Here is a 17,709-nt window from a genome sequence, read left to right as displayed (position 1 = left end):
CAGGGTTATAAAGCTGAACTGAAATGTGCCCTCTTCATTTGTAAGTGAGCCGTTATGCTTTTCAGTGACGGTTATGCAGTCTCAGAAAGTTTGGCCTCGAGGCTCCCTCCACGCGGCTCTGGAATTCATCCACATATTTATCTGATAACTCCAGAAGCAGATAAGCCGTGCGCGATACGAGTCGTAGCCTCTTCATATCCTGTCCTCTCCGACGCATTTCTCATGACCCCTCGCGTCTCTATCATCCGGCATTCTTCGAAAACAGAGCTGCCACAAGTTAGAGGACGATATCTTGTTCTCTTTGTGCCCACTGCTTGTGTTTCTGTGTCCATTCCGGGGGCAATCGCCTTGATGAAGTACCTCTCCCACCAGGTCATTAAGACAGCCCTGGGAAAATTATGTTTAATGGTTGCCCTGGTGAATTCATAAATCATTTATTTTGCCGCACACCTGGCCCATTTATAACGGCTTAAATGCGAAGGTCTGCCAGCATTTATGAGGCAAGCTCGAAACTTCTGTAAGGCGAGATAATTACGCCTATCGCTTGTAAATCACTAAGAAATCCCTTCCAAAAAATGTCTGAATGTCTGGCCTCGAATGTTTGGATGCTGTGAACGTAGCTTTAATCTGCTCCGCTGCCAAAATAAGCCATCTACCTTCTCGGTGTATTGTTTCCCTCTTAATGTCTAAATGTGTCCATTGTATTCACGGCCACACATCTCTGGATTACACCTATCCCTCTCCTTGTTATGTGATTTGATTTATTTCTGCCTTGTTTTCATTCTGTTATTTTTTGCTCTTGCCGCATTGCTCAGCTATCAGGATTATGAACCTGAGATCAAGTAAGGCAAATTTGGAAGGGGGCCCCTCTTCCCACAATGCCATCTTTCATTTACTCCCCCATATTAACAAATCCGCTCCCAAATCCATCTAGCTGCCTCTCTGAATCATTACCGTGATTTACCGCGCGGTGCTCAGTCATGTTGAAGGCCGCATTAGTGTGAACACGGCGCTCCCGTCTTAGATATACATAGCCCACAGATGTGACAAGCAAGATTAGTTTTAAATGACACCTGTGTCTTCACACACACTCTATAGATATATTAGTGCTATAATCTCCGCGCAGCACTCACATTTGCGAGTCAGAAATCGGTTTTCGCTCCGTCTGTATACGTGCTTACTGTAAGAGCTTACTTCATGAATGAAAAGTGAACGGCACGGGATCCCACACGGAGGTAGGCCTCCTCTCATAACGGGGACTTTTGTCTGAAGAGGTAAAGGCAAGGAAACTTGTGTTTGAAGATATAGGGCAGTGGAAACAGTTAGCTAACGTGAATAAACGGTTGACGTGGCTAAAAGTGAGGCTAAATGGTTGAAATAGTTCAAACTAATGCACGTATGGTGGAAAATGTTATCTAAAAGTAATGTATAAATGATTTATATAGCTAAAAAATGGTTAAAATAGTTGGCTAAAAGTAAGATAAAAGATTATTTGTAACATAGTTAGCTAAAAGTAATGGATGCATTGTTGAAATTGGTAACAAAGTACAGCTCTTTCTTAAAAATATGGCTTAAAAGCTTACAGATTAAAAAGTTTAAAGCTAAAATATCATTTTTAGTAGAGTTTGCAACCAGTAATGTACTTTATATATGGTTGTAGTAGTGAGCTCAGTGTAATGGGTAAATGCTAGAAGTAAATTAGCAGTGAGCAGGATTATATTTATATTACTGTGAAATGATTCCACATCAGTTCTCTGCACAGCCATGATTCTGATCAACTACAACCACTTATACGCACAAGAACAGAGAAGTTTGCTTCTATCTTAGACGGTGTTATGATGCGTATTATTCGTGCAATACTGAACCAAGGTCAGTTGATTATTCTGGTGTGTGTAATTGTGCTTTGACCAAGCGTGCCGCACAAAAGGACGACATAAAAGCCTCCTTTGGATCAGAAGGGTTTAATCAAGCCAGAGTGAAGATCTTCTTCATACATGCAGGCTGTTGTGGATGACAGATGCTGGCAAGAATCAGATATTAATCTTAACTCCGCCTCGTGTACTGCGGCGCGCAGGGAGTCACCAAAATGCCAAAAGGGTGCAGGTGAAGAAAAAATGCCACTTCTCTGCGCAGTGCGCCCGCACAGAGATAGCGCCCTTTATTCTTAATAGACTCGGCGCGCTCAAGGGCATTTATCTCAGCTCAACCTTTCAGCTGGAGTAAGAATTTACAAGACACTTATCCCCAACCCTCTGGCGATAGAATCCAACATGTGATGTACTCATGTAAATAGTCTGCTAATGAAAATGCCATATTTGTTACCCCTCCCATTTATACAGACCTCCATTATCGTATATATGAATCAGCAGCTTTATTATCATTCATGGCTTTTCAAACAGTCAGCGGCGTCGCTTCGAGAGAGGAGGGGAAGCTATCGTCAGAAAACTGAAAATGAAGCCTGAAGTCGTTGTCATTTCTCATCAGATTCTTTTCCCTCCTCATTCGTTTGGTGCCTCCTCTCACCTAGACTCTCTGTTGACTAAATGACCTTATTTTTTATTGAGTGCTAGCACACACTACAAATAAAGTAGCTGCTATTCAATCCCGCCATCAAAATCAGTTTTAACGTTCTGAGGATTAAATCTGCCTACAGGTTTGTAAGATGGCTGCTTGTTTATTTCGCAGATCGTGGGTGATCGGGGCGATCGCCTTGCTGTGCCTGCTGGGCCTGACCTGGGCCTTTGGCCTCATGTATGTCAACGAGAGCACGGTGGTCATGGCCTACCTGTTCACCATCTTCAACTCCCTGCAGGGGATGTTCATCTTCATCTTCCACTGTGTGCTGCAGAAAAAGGTACCGACTCATTCCTGAAATTGTGCGACGCGACATCAGTTGGCTGCACATATCATTACCTTCATTTCATGCTTCAGTGAGTGTGCCAGAAGAGCATCTCCAAAAGTATGAAATGAGGTTATTAGCCTTGGATTTGGTCTAATGTTCAGCGTGTACTTGTGCTTTTGATTCATACAGGTGCGTAAGGAGTATGGGAAGTGCCTGCGCACTCACTGCTGCAGTGGCAAAAGTGTGGACAGCTCCATCGGCTCTGGAAAAGGCACCGCCTCTCGTGCTCCGGGACGTTATTCCACAGGGTCTCAGGTGGCGTGACACTTTAAATGCCCTTTCTTTTCTTCCATTACATCCTTGAGTCTGTCTTCTTTAGCAAATCTGGACCAACTAATGCTTGCTCGGTTTTGGAATACCACTGAACTTTATCAGAGGCGCGGGTTACTTATTCGTAGGTGATAATCTGTGACATTACACAGATGCGCACCTCCTGATGGAACAGATGAGAACAGATTTTAAAGGTGGCTGTGCAGGTATGCGTGATAGATTTCAAGGGAGCGCAACATATGTCCTTGTTTGGAAGCGATAGCGGGGAAATGTGCTGCTTGGTAAGCTGAACGTTGAAGTCGGTCTGCGATTGATTTTCACGTTGGTACAGTGGCGCTGACGGAAGCGTTGGCTCGAGCTTATTGTGAGGGATCGCTCACGAATGCAGATTTAGCTGTCTCTGCCAAAACATGTGAATTCCGTGCGTATGCGGCGAGGCTCCCTGTAAAGTCAACTGTTGATGCATTCCTCCCACATTGACATGAAGTATAAGATGTGTTGCCATGATACACTATAATTGAACATCATATCCATATTCTAAAGAGAGTGATTTCCTTCCAGTGTTCAATTATAAATAGTCCTCAGAGTCAAGCATGCAGTGGCAGCCCACGATACAAGCTGGATTCTGCCGACAGATCAAAGTGTTTAATTATACACAGTGCTTTGACAAGACGGCTCTAACCTCAGTCGCTCTGTATGAGCCAGACAGGAATGGAAACGCTCAGAAAGATGCGGTTGTTTATTGCTAACGCCGAGGCTTCTAAATGAATGTGTAATCAGCGAGGTACATTCGAGGCCGCTGGCTGTGAGCGGTTTTTATCTGTCCAAAAAACACGAAAAAACAGCAGTGTCATTTTCGACCCATCTGTGCCTCCAGTGCGAGGGGACAGCGCCATGTACAATATGTTAATGAGATCAGCTGTGTCAGTATATGTTGCTGTCAGAATATGTGAGCCGCGCGTCACCGGGGAGGGGGGGGGTCGACAACGACGTGCCCGAAAACAACGCGTCCGTCTCGCGTTCTCTCTAACATCATTTGTGAGAAGTAAAGCTTTTGTGTTCACGGCCTGAATGTCACACTTCAGTGGAGAATCTCAGGGAGCGATGAGGTGAGGTGCTGCGGCAGCTGCCTCAGGTTCAGTTAATGGCGGCGGCGACGACTTAATTAGGCTGAAATCTGTCTGAGGTGTCGAAAAAGCAGTCGCAGAAGAAAAGCGCTCTTAAGAGTGTTGCCTTTACACTCAAACTTGATTGTGTCAGTATGAGGATGATACTTTAACAGAGTGTTGATATTACCAAAACTACAAGAATAAGGCCCCGAGCATCCATTTTGCACAGCGTTTTCTGCAGCTTGCATTTTCTTCCCACCGTCACCAAACCTGTTATACAATAATCTGACATCTTCTGCCAAACCCCACTGGCACAGGACAGAAAGCAGTCAGCTCCATGGTTGGATATCCAGACCCTTAGCTTGTGCAACAGCCCATGGGACTCTATCATAATTAACCAGGATGAACCCTCTTGGATTGAGCCTTTGCAACCCTGAGACACTGATTCGAAGAGCTTGACTGATGACTTTATTATTGACTTCACCTATCCCAGTACTAATGCTCATCTTTAATTGGAGTTACTTATCCCCACAGCTGACGTGTTTCATGGTTTAAATAGGTTAGAAAGCTGACAGTCCCTTTTAAAGCGTCACGTCTTCGCCTTTTCTGTGTTAGAAAGTAGGTGAATGTCCCTTTTCGAGGAGAAATACTTGCAGTTAAACCTCCATGTGCAGACTTTTTTAGCTGTATTACTGATAGCTTTCAGAGTGAGAGTATGATGTGTTTTGACATGTTGTTTGTCCCCGCAGAGCCGCATCCGTCGAATGTGGAACGACACGGTCAGAAAGCAGTCCGAGTCCTCTTTCATGACCGGAGACATCAACAGCTCCGCGTCACTCAACAGAGGTACGAATGAATGACTCCTCCCTGCACTGGCCTGAACCTTAGACTACATGACTAATGCCGCAACCGCACTTTCTTCATAAAAGCTTTTTCTTGAATTGTCATTTTCCACTTAATGTCACGCAAACAGCTTTAGAGTTTGAAAATCCTCTTTTTTTTTTGACAAGCTTTCACCCTCAAAGGTGGGACGCGACATCTCAACTCGAGGCAAAATAAGTCGTTTTTCCAAAAGGTTTGCTCCAAATAGTCAAAATGTTAAAGTAAAAGAGGCACTCTTCCTCACAGCTGTCAATTATCACCAAATGCTGAAGCCAGTTCTTAAATATGAGTAATGAGATGCATCATAACTGCTGTCAATAACCATGTCACGCTCACATAGCTGGGTGTGTTTGTCGCCATGTCTGCCTGGTTGAAAGAGAGCGTGATTGTGAATACAAGGCATTGATTGAAGGGATAAAATCCTCCTTTGGTGTCATGCTGCTCAGGAAAATTGTTTATTATGTTGTTATTTTGAGGCATCAAAAAGACATTTCCACCGTCTGGTAATTTAAAGGACTCTACAGAACAGGCTGTCACTCCAAACAATACAGAAAAACCCAAGTGAGTAAATGTTATTTTTGATGCATCATGCATTTCATCAGCTTGTTTATGGAAATTGCAGTCGTGTTAGCTGACTGCAAAAACCTTGAATCTGAAACTGGGCGTACTCTGAGGGAAAGTGTGGGATGAAAAATCGGAAATAAAAAAATCAGTTCAGTGGGATTCCCTCGCAGGAACACGTTAATAAAAAGTGTTTTACCATAATGCGTTTGACAGCAGCGGAGTGAATAGAGTTAACTTCCAAGTCAGGTTACACAGAAAATAGATAGCAGACTGCATCCAACATCAAGTGGCAAATACCGTCCTGGCTGGCATCCCTCCCTAACACTCTCTCCGCTCATCGCATCTCTTGATGGAGGGCTCGAGTTCCACACTGCTCACTCGCTAAATTCGCTCCGGGCGCCTGCCTGCATAGACACTAATGCATAGTTACAATGATGGATTAATGTTCGACACAGGGAGGAAGTGTCAGGATCTCAATAATTAGGCACTCAGCTCAGCACCATCAACAGACGCAGCCTTTCTCAGTCGCACAGAGGCTGAATTGGGCCGGGAGGTGGAGCGGTGGGTCGGCTCGTTGAAGAGAAAAAAGCTTACACGGATCTTCCATAAAGGCAAAAGGCGGAGATAGAAATTATTAATTTTACACCCCTTGGCTTCTTACCAGGCTGGATCTGATAGAGACAACACTCGCAAGAGCTCAAGAGTGTCTCCCCATCACAAGTGTCATCAGGAGCAGATGCAAATAGAACTGCACTTACCCGTGGCCGGGCTGCTCCTGTGTTGTTATTAAGGAATTATGTGTTGAGGAGAGACTTTTTCTTGCTGGAAAAAAAAGAAAACCCCTCCTTCCCAACCAGCTTCCCCCCCCCTCTCCGCCACCACCGCTTTGCACCTGAGAGTGAGCTCGCAGCTGACACTCTGGCTGCGCTCTCCTCGAGAGCAGAGTCATGCAATCATCTTGATAGCGTTTGCATGTTGAATTTATCCCAGCAGTCGGGATTATTGCACCACACAATCAGTGCGGTTTTGGAAATTGTCCAATTTATCAAACGCAGACACAATAAGTGGGGGAAGAGTCGTCGCAAGAATGCGTATGGAATGCACTGTAATTAGGGGAAGCGGCGGCAGCAGCAGCAACAAATTACTGCTTTTTTAAAATCAAAACAACATTGATTTCCATGCAAAAATTATAATACGCCTAATTGATACGAAACTCGAGCGGAGAAATGTGAAGAACGCTGAAAGATTACAGCGTCTTTTTAACATTTTATTAAGGAGACTCTTTCAGGACGGAAAAGAGTTGTGTTGTCAAAAAGTGAAAGGAAAAAGCAGAACTTTTCAAAAGATCGGGGTGATCACAAGGTAATAAAAAAAAAACTTTCTCTATCGGTATGACAGATTCAGAGCATTAGAAAATAACAGTACACTCTGCCAGAGGATCTAATTGCCGTGTACTCTTACCTCAGATAAAAGGTGTTTACCTGCACTGGAGGAAGCCACATGCATGTTCCGCCCTCAGACATCTTGAAATCTGGCTGCTTTAAAAATAATAGCATCATATCATGTTGACAGGGAGGGGGAAAAACAACTTGTAAACAGGAAATGAGCGCGAGTCGCAAATATTTTCGGCATACTTGAAATTCCGCATAATGCATTCAAACGCTCGGAGATAAATTATTTTTTATCAACAGCTAAGAAATAAAAACAAACATCAGGGAATCTGCGCCATTCATGTTTCAGATTGCAGCCCTTCATATCTGAAGCTAATCACAGGGCTCGGTCTGTGAAGGTTTCTTTGGTGTGGGTTTGTATGTGGTTGGGAAAACTGATGAATCACCCGGGTAACATCCTGGCAGCAAGTATCTGAGCACGAGCGACGCACAAGGAGAAAATGAGCCTCCGTTCTGTTTGTGCAGAAGGAGCTGAGGTTGGAGCAAAGTAATGACCAATCTCGACTAAAGAGAGGACGTGACACTTCATTCAGAGGTTATTTCAGCGATGGCACATAAGAGAATCAGACAGAATGTGAACTTTGCTCTTTGTGGAAAAAAGGAAATATTATACCACTGGAACCAATACCAGCTCACAAGATTGGCACAAAAAAAAAAAGGAATAGTAATAGTGCAGTATGTGGCCATTCGCAAGGCTGTTACCATGTCTGCATGACTTTCAAGCTATCCGTTCTCACACTGCACGTACAGTATGCAGTTTAAAAATGAAACCGCAGATTTACCACCCGTGGTTTCAGGAGGAGGGAGACAAAAGCAGGACTTTCATTTCTAAAAAAGGTGATTTTGTAGGCTGAAATTACGATGGTCAGCGAGGCGACTGACCAACATTTGGCTGCTTTGCCCAAATACTTCATATTCTGAGCGGTGTGTTTGTGCTTCATATTTAACCTAATGCGATCTCATTCTTTTGTAAGTTAGCCAACGTTAGCCTCAACTCTGATAGCATCCCATACATGCTCCCAGAGGGCGTTTGAGATGTTTTGGCTTCCCTTTGGGGGATTTTTCCTGGCGTCCATCTTTACATACAGTCCACAGGTTACAGCTGTGGATGCAAGCTGGTCACCCAAACATGCTAAGAATTGCATCTTTACACCAATTTTTGCTTTGGTTCTTAGTCTTTAAAAGGTTAGAAGAGACCCCAACCTCTCACTTAAACTACAGCCCACCATACCACTTCATCAGATCTTGACAGGACCAACCCCTCTTAGCTACCTTTGCTAATCATTGCATTTAGAGCTTGTGTTTTATTTATTTCCCCTGCCTTTAAAAAGCGATCCCATTATTGCAGCGTGTCCTGTTTGAGTAGAAATGTAACAGCACGTGTGTCGCGTCGGCCCTGTCGGTGCTTCTCTGTAATTTATGTCTGTTAACAGGAGTGCGCTGCCTGTATGTGGAGCACAAAAACAGGCTTAACACTAATGGCCGGCATTAACAACACAATTAACACACTTTCCATCGGTCCCATTAGCCATGTCAGTTCAGCTCTGCCACTTTTCATGTAGCAAAACCCCTCACATTAATGATCATGTGATCATTTGGATGTTAATGGCTGTCACTGCTCAGCTGCATCTGCCCAACTGATATGTATGTTCTCTCTCTCTCTCTCTCTCTCTCTCTCTCTCTCTCTCTCTATCTGTCTATATCTCAATTTATCTGCCCACCTACCTTTTTCCTGTCTATGCTCTTCTTCTCCTCTGTCTCACTCTGTCTCTTTCTGGCTGCTCCAGGGGCTATGGCTAACCATCTTATACCTAATGCACTCCTACGTCCTCATGGCACTAACAATCCCTATAATACATTGCTTGGGGAATCGGCAGTCTATAACAACCCTCTGGGCATGTACAACACACAAGGTGTGCTAGCTTCTTTTCATTCTTTTACATTGTGGCTGGGGCAGTGTTTTTTTAATGTCTGGTCCTGCAGAAGCTGTGAGGCTGCACATGTTTGTTCCTACCCGGGAACAGTGAGTAACTTCAGGACTGGAGAGTTAAAAGTAATGGACTTGCACTAAGCTGAGATGCCAGTTTCCCCCCCTCGAGGGTTTTTACAGGGCTTTGATTAAAAAAACACTGCTCTAGATGTTCTGTGTTAGCATTGAACAAACTGTAGCTTTATCACAAAAACCCCGCAGGTTTGTTTTGCTGTGGGGTTTTTCATTGGAGGTGTATCTCGGCTTTGGGTCGGGGCATGCAATTCGGTTACATAAGTCCCACTCAGACACGGCTATTTGGCCGACATAAATGTTGCAAAAAAAAAAAAAAAAAAATGATCGAGAGTGGTTGCCCTCCGCGAGCCGGATACATTCCCAGTCATTACTTTAAATGTGCTCTAATGTTGTCAGTGAAGCTTGTGTGCCGTTTTCTTCTGTGTCTCTTTTTAGTTTTAGCAGTTCTTCCATTTTTTTATGCTGCTGTTTGTACGTTAAACATCGCTGTACACGATAAATGTCATCGATCGCAATTTAAAATGCAAAAAAAGAATATTCTGAAGAACAAACATGAGGACGGCGGTTACTTTGATGTTCTTTGAGTTTTTAATATATTGATTATATCTATCTACACATGATTTTATATATTGATCTTTTACTATTACACAACTACAATTTATTATTCTTATATATTATTTATACAAATTAGCACCCATCTCTAATCCACCAACAAGAATTTCACTTCACTCGGGGATCAGTTCGACTGTCGGGCTGCTATTTTTCCCCCGTGCACAATTTTTATTCCAACTCTCGGCAGTCAGTATGAGGCTGCTGTAACTTTGCGAGTCTGTAAAACGGAGAAACTGGTGTAAAAACCGAGCTTTGATCAGCTGATAATTTATGTATGCAATACAAGTGCTGCATCGGAGCCCGTGACAGAGGGCTGTAACTCACTTACATTGCCGTAGATGTAAAAAGAAATATCTGAAAGGATGAAAATGCTAATGCGTCAAAAGATTTACTGGTGCATTTGATGCACAAGCACCAGTGCCGTGTTTTAGCACGATGATCCAGCACAAAGTCTTCTCTTCTGTATTTGTTTAGTAGATATCTTGTGTTTTTCCTCTGTGCAAAGACTTGCATGGTGACAGACAACAATTGCATCCCAGAAAACATTTTCTTGATGCGTCATCAGCATACTGTATGTGCACATTTCTCTTCTACCTGTCACTGTTATGCTTATTGTGTTTTCTTTTCTTCTTTCCTTTCCCTCATGCTGTCCCTAAAAGAGCCCTACAGAGAGACAAGTATGGGAGTCAAACTAAACATTGCTTATCAAATGTAATTGACTTTGGCTTTACTTTTCTTTTCACTCAGTGCTGACAAAGGGCTAATGAAAAAAAGAAGTCATTCCCTTTGGAAGTAATAGCATTATTTTATGACAAAGGCCCTCGCCAGTTTAGATCGAGCTGCTGCTAAAATCAGTTAAAATCACATTCTGAATTCCTCTGCTCACCGTAGTGTGCACCACTCCATGTAGACTTCAGTGCATCTGCTGCTCCGTACGGGGAAAATATACACCGGCCCTTTTTTGCTACGACACACCGAAGAAACCAATCCAATTACAGTCAACATCCAGACTCACCTCAACATTTCATGAGGCACATCAATAGGAATTGATCTGTATTCTTTCCAGCGAATATTGAACATCCGTGCCTTTGTACACGCACTTGTGCTTTTTTTTTTTTTCCACCATTCACTTTGATCAAGCTAATACACTTCTTGAAGGTCTCAGAAAATGCGTCATGTCAAATTTTCAAATGGTCTGACCGCGTGGATTGGCCTTGTCCGGGCTAGTTTGAATTATCGTCAAACATTTGCTTTGATGTCGATGGCACGAACTCGGCCGGACTGATAAAATCTGAAATCTACATGTTCACGCAGCAGAGAGAACAGAAAGGCTCCCTCCTTCAGTGTGGGCTGATTCTCAGATATGTTAACTAATTCATGTTTCATGAGACGTCTGGCTGTGTTCTTACGGACAGAGCCGACGTCCCTAAATTATCTTTAGATGATACAATGCAGTGCTCATACGGGACAATATGGCTGGGGTCCAAATTTACAGCTGGTGCTATGGATTGTGTTCACTCTAAGTGTGAAGTGCATGGCTGTGATTTTTGTCTTTGCTTGAATTCTGTGCTTTAAGTGTCGTGTCTCTGTGCTGTGCTTGAGCTTTGTGTCGTGGTTGTGTCACACATATATCAGTGTTTTCATCAGCGCCATAGAATAATCTATAAGATGAAATTGAGTCGTAGAAAGTATTCTTTTAACACAAGGTAAGTGTGTATAATGTTCATCATTTGCATTACACAGGATTTTAATGTAAATATTGTGCTTCATGTCTTACCTAACACAAATACTGAGGGTCTTTGTTCCCACAAAGTGCACTTATTAGAATTGTAGCCGACATTACCTGCTGAGAGCGCTTGAGGGTCAGGACAAATTTCAGAATAAAAGCGCTGCAGTATTGTAGTAATTTGTGTTTGTAAAAATTGCTGACATTTAGCTCTGGCAATTACATCCCATCAGATTTCACCCTACTCATTCGCCCACTCTACCCCCCGACCCAACCCATGTTTGTCATTCCAGAGGGAATCCTGAACAATGCCCGGGATACAAGTGTCATGGATACTCTACCACTGAATGGTAACCATGGCAACAGCTACAGCATCGCCAGCGCTGACTACATGAGTGACTGCGTCCAGATCATTGACCGGGGCTACAACCACAAGGAGACCACCCTGGAGAAGAAGATCCTGAAAGAGCTCACCTCCAATTATATCCCCTCCTACCTCAACAATTCCCACGAGCGCTCCACCGAGCAGAACCGGAACCTAATGAATAAGCTGGTCAATAACGTGAGCAACGGTGGCAAGGACAGCGGCTATGGGATGGGCTTGGGGGTGGGCATGGGCATGAATGTCGCGCTGAGCCTCGATGACCATTCCACCTTTGGTCCGCACCACGACGAAGGCCTGGGCCTGGAGTTAATCCGCGAGGAGTCCAACGCCCCTCTGTTGCCTCAAAGACCGCCGCCGACGCTGCAGGCGGTGGACAACCTTCACAATCACCTCCACCAGTCGGTGCCCCCACCCCTCCCACTGCCCCACCATCCCTTCTCGTCTGCCACCACTTCCTCCTCGTCCCGGAGGAGGATCCCCCAGGAGAACAGCGAAAGCTTCTTCCCCTTACTCACTAACGAGCACACCGAGGACGAGAGCTCGTCACCCAGCCACAGCCACCAGAGAGACTCCCTTTATACCAGCATGCCCATGCTGTCCGGCCTGCCCGACGCGTCTGCAGAATCTGCCGACGGCTCCAAGGACGGCGGCGACGCCAAGAGCCCGGAGGCCAGCTTGGACGACGTTTACTACAAGAGCATGCCCAACTTGGGCTCACGCAACCACCTCCATCAGCTGCACTCCTACTACCAACTAGGGCGGGGCAGCAGTGATGGCTTTATCGTGCCCCCAAACAAAGAGGATCTATCTCCAGAAGAGGCCCACCAGGAGCCCTCGCACCTGGTCACCAGCCTATAGGCCCAACACCCCCCTCCTCACTCCTCCAGTGTCCCCCTATTACTGTAGTCCTCTTCTCTTCCCCGTGTTCCCTCGTTCCATCAGTCGTTGGCAGTGGTAGCCTTTCTTTTTATTGTGTCCCGAAGACTGACGCGGAGCAATTAACTGTTCTCTCCGCCGTTGCTGAACACAAACAGGATGATAATTACTACGTATGGGGGCTAATACGCGACTATATCTGGTTAGACATTGCAGGAATCTGTTGATGTTGTGTGTCCCCTCCTCCTCCTCCCCTCCTCCCAAACCCTGTGTGGTTTGGTGTGTTTTGTCTCGGTGTGAAAAGAGACAATTACCCACACAGGATTTCTTGGTCTCAGAGACGTAGTCTGACAGTCGAGAGGAGCTGCATAGCCCCACACTATACGAGTCTAAACTATAGACTTCACCAGAGTAAATGGGAAAATTTAAAAGAAGGACTATTTTATTATACTTCTGTATCTATATTGACTTTTTGAAAGATTTTCTTCCTCTTTGGTGAGTTGCAGCACATTTTGTTTGCTGAAGTGTCCCTTCAATGAAAAAAAAGACAAAAAAAAAACAACAAAAAACAACACATTTTGAACAATTACCATGAAGGAATTATTGATCGTATGCTTTCAAGCATAGCTGTTCTTTCTTTCTTTCATTTTACTGTAATAACAGTTGTTAAAAAGAGGGAGAAAAAAACTAATAAGAGAACTATGAGATATTTCTATGTAATTGTACAGATAACTAGCATTGCACATAATAGTATGCTTTTTTTGTTCCGAGCAAACCCTTTGTCTCTGTAAATGTAGTGGTTAGGAGCAATTCTGTTCTGTTGTGCTGGCCTTTATGGGTTTCTGGTACCGGTCTGTTTTTTTGTTTTCCTCTTTTATCACTTTCCGAGAAAATTACCATCTCAACAGAAACAAAATAACACAAAAAAAAATATATCACAACAGAACACTTATCGTACAGGCATTTTTGTGCAACATAATCACCTTTGTTTTCAGGTCTTTTTGTTCCTGTTCCAGTTTGATTTTTTTTCCCTTTTAAAAAAAAAAATTAAAACTGTGTCGATGGCTGAGCTCTGGTTCACAGATCGTCGAGGAGACAGAATAAAGTCCAAGTTAATCAGGAGATGTCCCTCAGAAAGGTTCATAGTGCATTCTGCCTCTTTACTGACATTCAGAAACGCCTGTGCTTCTCAGAAAAAAGAACAAATGGAACATTGATGAGCACTCGGCGCTTGTATGCAAAAGAAAAGATGGTTGTTTTACTTATTAAAGAAAGAGCTTTTGGCGTGAGAAAAACTGGAAGTGTTTTTCTTTTTTTCTTCCTCGAGGAGAAAGTCTATTTATTTATTTGTTCAAATAAACGGTAATAAAACGGAGGACGGAAGTAAGTTTAGTGGCACAGATAAGTTTTTATTATTGGCTATGATTATGGCTTCTTATTTATTCCTTTTTGTAATGGTTTCCAAGTTGAATGACCTCATAACTAATATTTGTTGTAACAGTGAAACTTGTTTGCCAACAAATAAATTACTGATTAAGATTCATCACTTAGCTACGACAAAAGTTCTGGTGTTTTGTCTGGGTCTTGGAACACTTTTTATATGGATAACAGCGAAGGTCCTCCAAATGATGGAACGATCCAATTTTTTTTTTTTTTTAATTATGAGTTAATATCCCTCATTAGCCCTCTGTCCATTTTAGTGCCAAATGAATTTTGGCCCAGCAACGGTGGATGTGCTCTGTATGCTCTGGTCTGCTTTACAATAGAAGCAGTGATTTCATAAGCTGTAATAAATATTTCAATATCACTGCTGGTGTAACCAATGAATTCTTTACGGATACTGAATGTTTTACATGGGTTTGATAAGCTAAGCGGGAGACATGAAAGTCACCTGGACTCATTCATCCAGGCAGAAGACATGAGGAAAAAAGGTAAGTCAGCCGTTAAGTCACCTCTTCGGTCACAGTGTTGTTCAGTGTAAGTGCTGATTGTTGTGTAATCAACATCTTCTTCGGGAACCGAGAGATACGTTTTGTAAATTGTTTGACTTTAAAGCTGAACACGTCAATATTTTTATAATAATAATGGATTAAAAGACTGATAATCGAGCGTTTGGCAGCTGAAGAGTCTGATATTTTTCTTGTTTTTCCCCTCGAGGTGTTGGTGGAGACCAAAAACAGAGCTAAAAGGAACGCGAGTGATCACCAGGTGACTTTTCGAATCCAGCATTTCAACCACACGCGGACAGGCAACTAAATGTACAATCTGAGTGCTCTACACTTTCCCACTGGCCCGATAAAGTCATTTGATTACCGTGTGATGATGAGTCACGAGTGTGTTCTCTCTCGCCATGTTCGCCTTTTTATTTCCACTGTATCCTCCATGTAAAGTATTGTAGGAAGAAAGGAAGAATTGAGCCCATTTTCACGAAGCTGGTGCTGTGATTGATGGCTGAGTCATTGTGAAAAATTGCCAGAGATGCTCGGCTTCTCTTATTACAGTCTGGATCTTGCGTCACAAGGCGGAGGCGTTGGTGGGGGGGGGGCAGGGGGTCTGAGCTCCAGGGCTTTTTTCTCGGGCCCCATATGCTTTAGCGTGGATTCCTCACTTAGAGATATGACTTGGGTGGACAGAAAAGAGCTCCGGCCGTCACCACTGCATCACTTTGACTGGCATTTGCAGACCCGGGCGAGTTCATGAAATGTGCTGAAGATGTGACTCTGGTCCCTATCCACTTTATTAATGAGTTGTTACGCAAGCTCATAAGGCGGCCCGGGCGCCTGACGCTGCCCAGGAACATGCTTGCGCGGCACAAAAATGTGCCACGGTGAATAAGCAGTGCTGCGGCTCGCTCCCCTCTAATGCCATTCAGATGTTTACTGGCACATAAAAGCGTACAGATTGCAGTCGGCGTATGATATTTTGAAGTCAGCCTGGATCCTTTATTCACGCTGCTCACCCGAGTGAGAATATTTTCTGACTAGCACAGTGCGTATTGATTTTCCTAGCCAGGGCCATCAGACTTGAGACTGAAAACCTTAATTGCTAAAGGTTTTCTGCTTACCTTTCCAACCACAAAGTAAGTGTTGACATGTGCTCAATGCTCTGAAAGCAGAGCACTTTGAAGATACTCACGGTCGATATACAGCATTTTTGCTATTTTTTATTTTTGTCTCATTCGTAAGGTGTGTTGTGTTGGTGATTTGATGATACTGTTGGAGCAGCGAGCATGTTAAACATATGGCAGATGTACATTTATTAACACTTATTAACACTTTTAACAGACGATGGAGCAGATGCTTTTGATAGGAAGAGCGACACACCTCAAGCCCCCGGAGGAAGCTCTCACTGGCGAGCCGTTTCGTGACGGGAGATATCCTTGGTGCTGACAGTAAAGGGCGACGTCAGTTTCCCCCTCGCATCCCTTCTTCAGCCCCTCACCAATCTCCACTTCCACCGTCTCCGAATGCACAACTGATCTTCTGTCATTTTCCAGTCGATATATACGAATATTTCACTCATCCAATGTCACTTTCTTTAAATCAATCACGAGCGTAAAAGCATCATTTTGTCCATTTTCATTAACATTCGCGGCACCTTAACATGTACGGATGTTTGTTGAAATCAAATAAAGATATCAATGTACAGAAATAAGAGTTGTGACATCATGACATCTTTATATTGTGTTGCAAAGATAACTGCTGATATTAGCATGCTAACCAGCTAGCCCCGGCCCAACCTGCTGCAAATAAGCTCCTGCGCTAGCTGTGTTGACGCCAACACTGCCCAGCTAACTAAGCTAACTGGCTAATGGCAGCTACAGTTGGCAGCAGCTGGTGGTGACTCTGGTAAAGTATACATTAAAGTATACAGTATACATTTGACAGGTGACCAATTCTTACATACTGCACCTTTAATTTCCTTTGCACTCCAAGCAAATGTTATCTTCTGTAAGTTTAACCAAAACCGGACCAGGACCAGCGTCCATTTGCAAGCTGACTGATTGAGGAGATGGAATTGGAGGGAAACCGTCGTCTACCGTTCACTGTCTGGAATATGTGTGTTCGTGTATGGGTGCTCGTGTTGTATTTGAAAGTGAATTAGAGAAAGTGGCCAGGCGGAGAGACGCCGTGTGAACAACGGTGTGCGAGCAGCTCAGATGTGATACATAAAATGGCACATTTCATATCTCCAACCTGCCCCAACCCGCCCGCCCGCCCACCTCGTGAAAAATCAATGGCTGAATGCCTGGCAGAATTCCAAATGAAAGGTGAATCAATGTCATCTACAGCTTTGTGTATTGGGACAACTTGACAGCCTTAGCACATAACAGAAAATACCTCTCTGGCTTTTTTAGTCAAGATAACATTGATTTAAGATAGAAGGTGGGGTTTGTCAATGTTGGCCACTTTGGGGGCCCGACGTGTTCGAGACTTTTGGACTTGAGATATTAAATCTTGGCCAGAGCTGTTAAGATACCTGACGATAGAAAGTTCCCTGAACTTGGCAAAAGTTGTGATCATTCCTAGTATTTGTGTGCATGTGAATAAAACAAAAATCATCCAGAGGTCATATCAGTGTCAGGTTGTTGGTTTTAATGCATATCTGATCAATACACGCACAGTCTTGAACTTTTGATTGTGTGCACCTTTTTAATTATGAATGTTTTATGTCAGGTACAGAGAAAATAAATATTCTGTCTGATTTAAACGTTTTTTTCAGGGCTGTATTGGAGTTTGCAGACTGCCAGACTTCTTAACTGCACCTGTGGGACAAATTACACATTGGTCATGTTTGGACTTTGGTGGTTTTACATATTTTTCTAATCAGCCACAGTAACTGGCTGCACCTGTGTGGCTGTGCAGAGCTGATACAGACACAAATTATACACATTAATATTCATTCTTCGCATTAATTGAAAAACTGA

The 17,709-nt window shown here is 43.6% G+C and overlaps 1 protein-coding gene across 20 annotated transcripts in view; it reads left to right on the top strand.

Moving 5' to 3' along the window:
* The window catches only part of LOC115589634 (adhesion G protein-coupled receptor L3), a 204,876-nt gene extending 190,287 nt beyond the window's left edge, over window positions 1–14,589 (top strand). For 6 of the 20 annotated variants that reach the window (XM_030430665.1, XM_030430649.1, XM_030430650.1 and 3 more), the window contains 6 exons: window positions 2,686–2,854; window positions 3,032–3,157; window positions 5,031–5,127; window positions 8,966–9,091; window positions 10,455–10,472; window positions 11,815–14,589. In XM_030430665.1, the coding sequence (XP_030286525.1) occupies window positions 2,686–2,854; window positions 3,032–3,157; window positions 5,031–5,127; window positions 8,966–9,091; window positions 10,455–10,472; window positions 11,815–12,764 (1,486 nt within the window). In that variant the 3' untranslated portion in view covers window positions 12,765–14,589. Of the gene's footprint in view, window positions 1–2,685; window positions 2,855–3,031; window positions 3,158–5,030; window positions 5,128–8,965; window positions 9,092–10,454; window positions 10,507–11,814 lie in introns of all 20 variants that reach the window. The other 14 variants (XM_030430661.1, XM_030430658.1, XM_030430660.1 and 11 more) reach the window with 5 other exon arrangements.
* Window positions 14,590–17,709: the final 3,120 nt, after the last annotated feature.

This window comes from Sparus aurata, chromosome 10 (assembly GCF_900880675.1).
Source record: "Sparus aurata chromosome 10, fSpaAur1.1, whole genome shotgun sequence".
Lineage (NCBI taxonomy): Eukaryota > Metazoa > Chordata > Actinopteri > Spariformes > Sparidae > Sparus > Sparus aurata.
The sequence above is the reverse complement of the archived record's forward strand: the minus strand, read 5'-3'. Positions and strand labels throughout refer to the sequence as shown.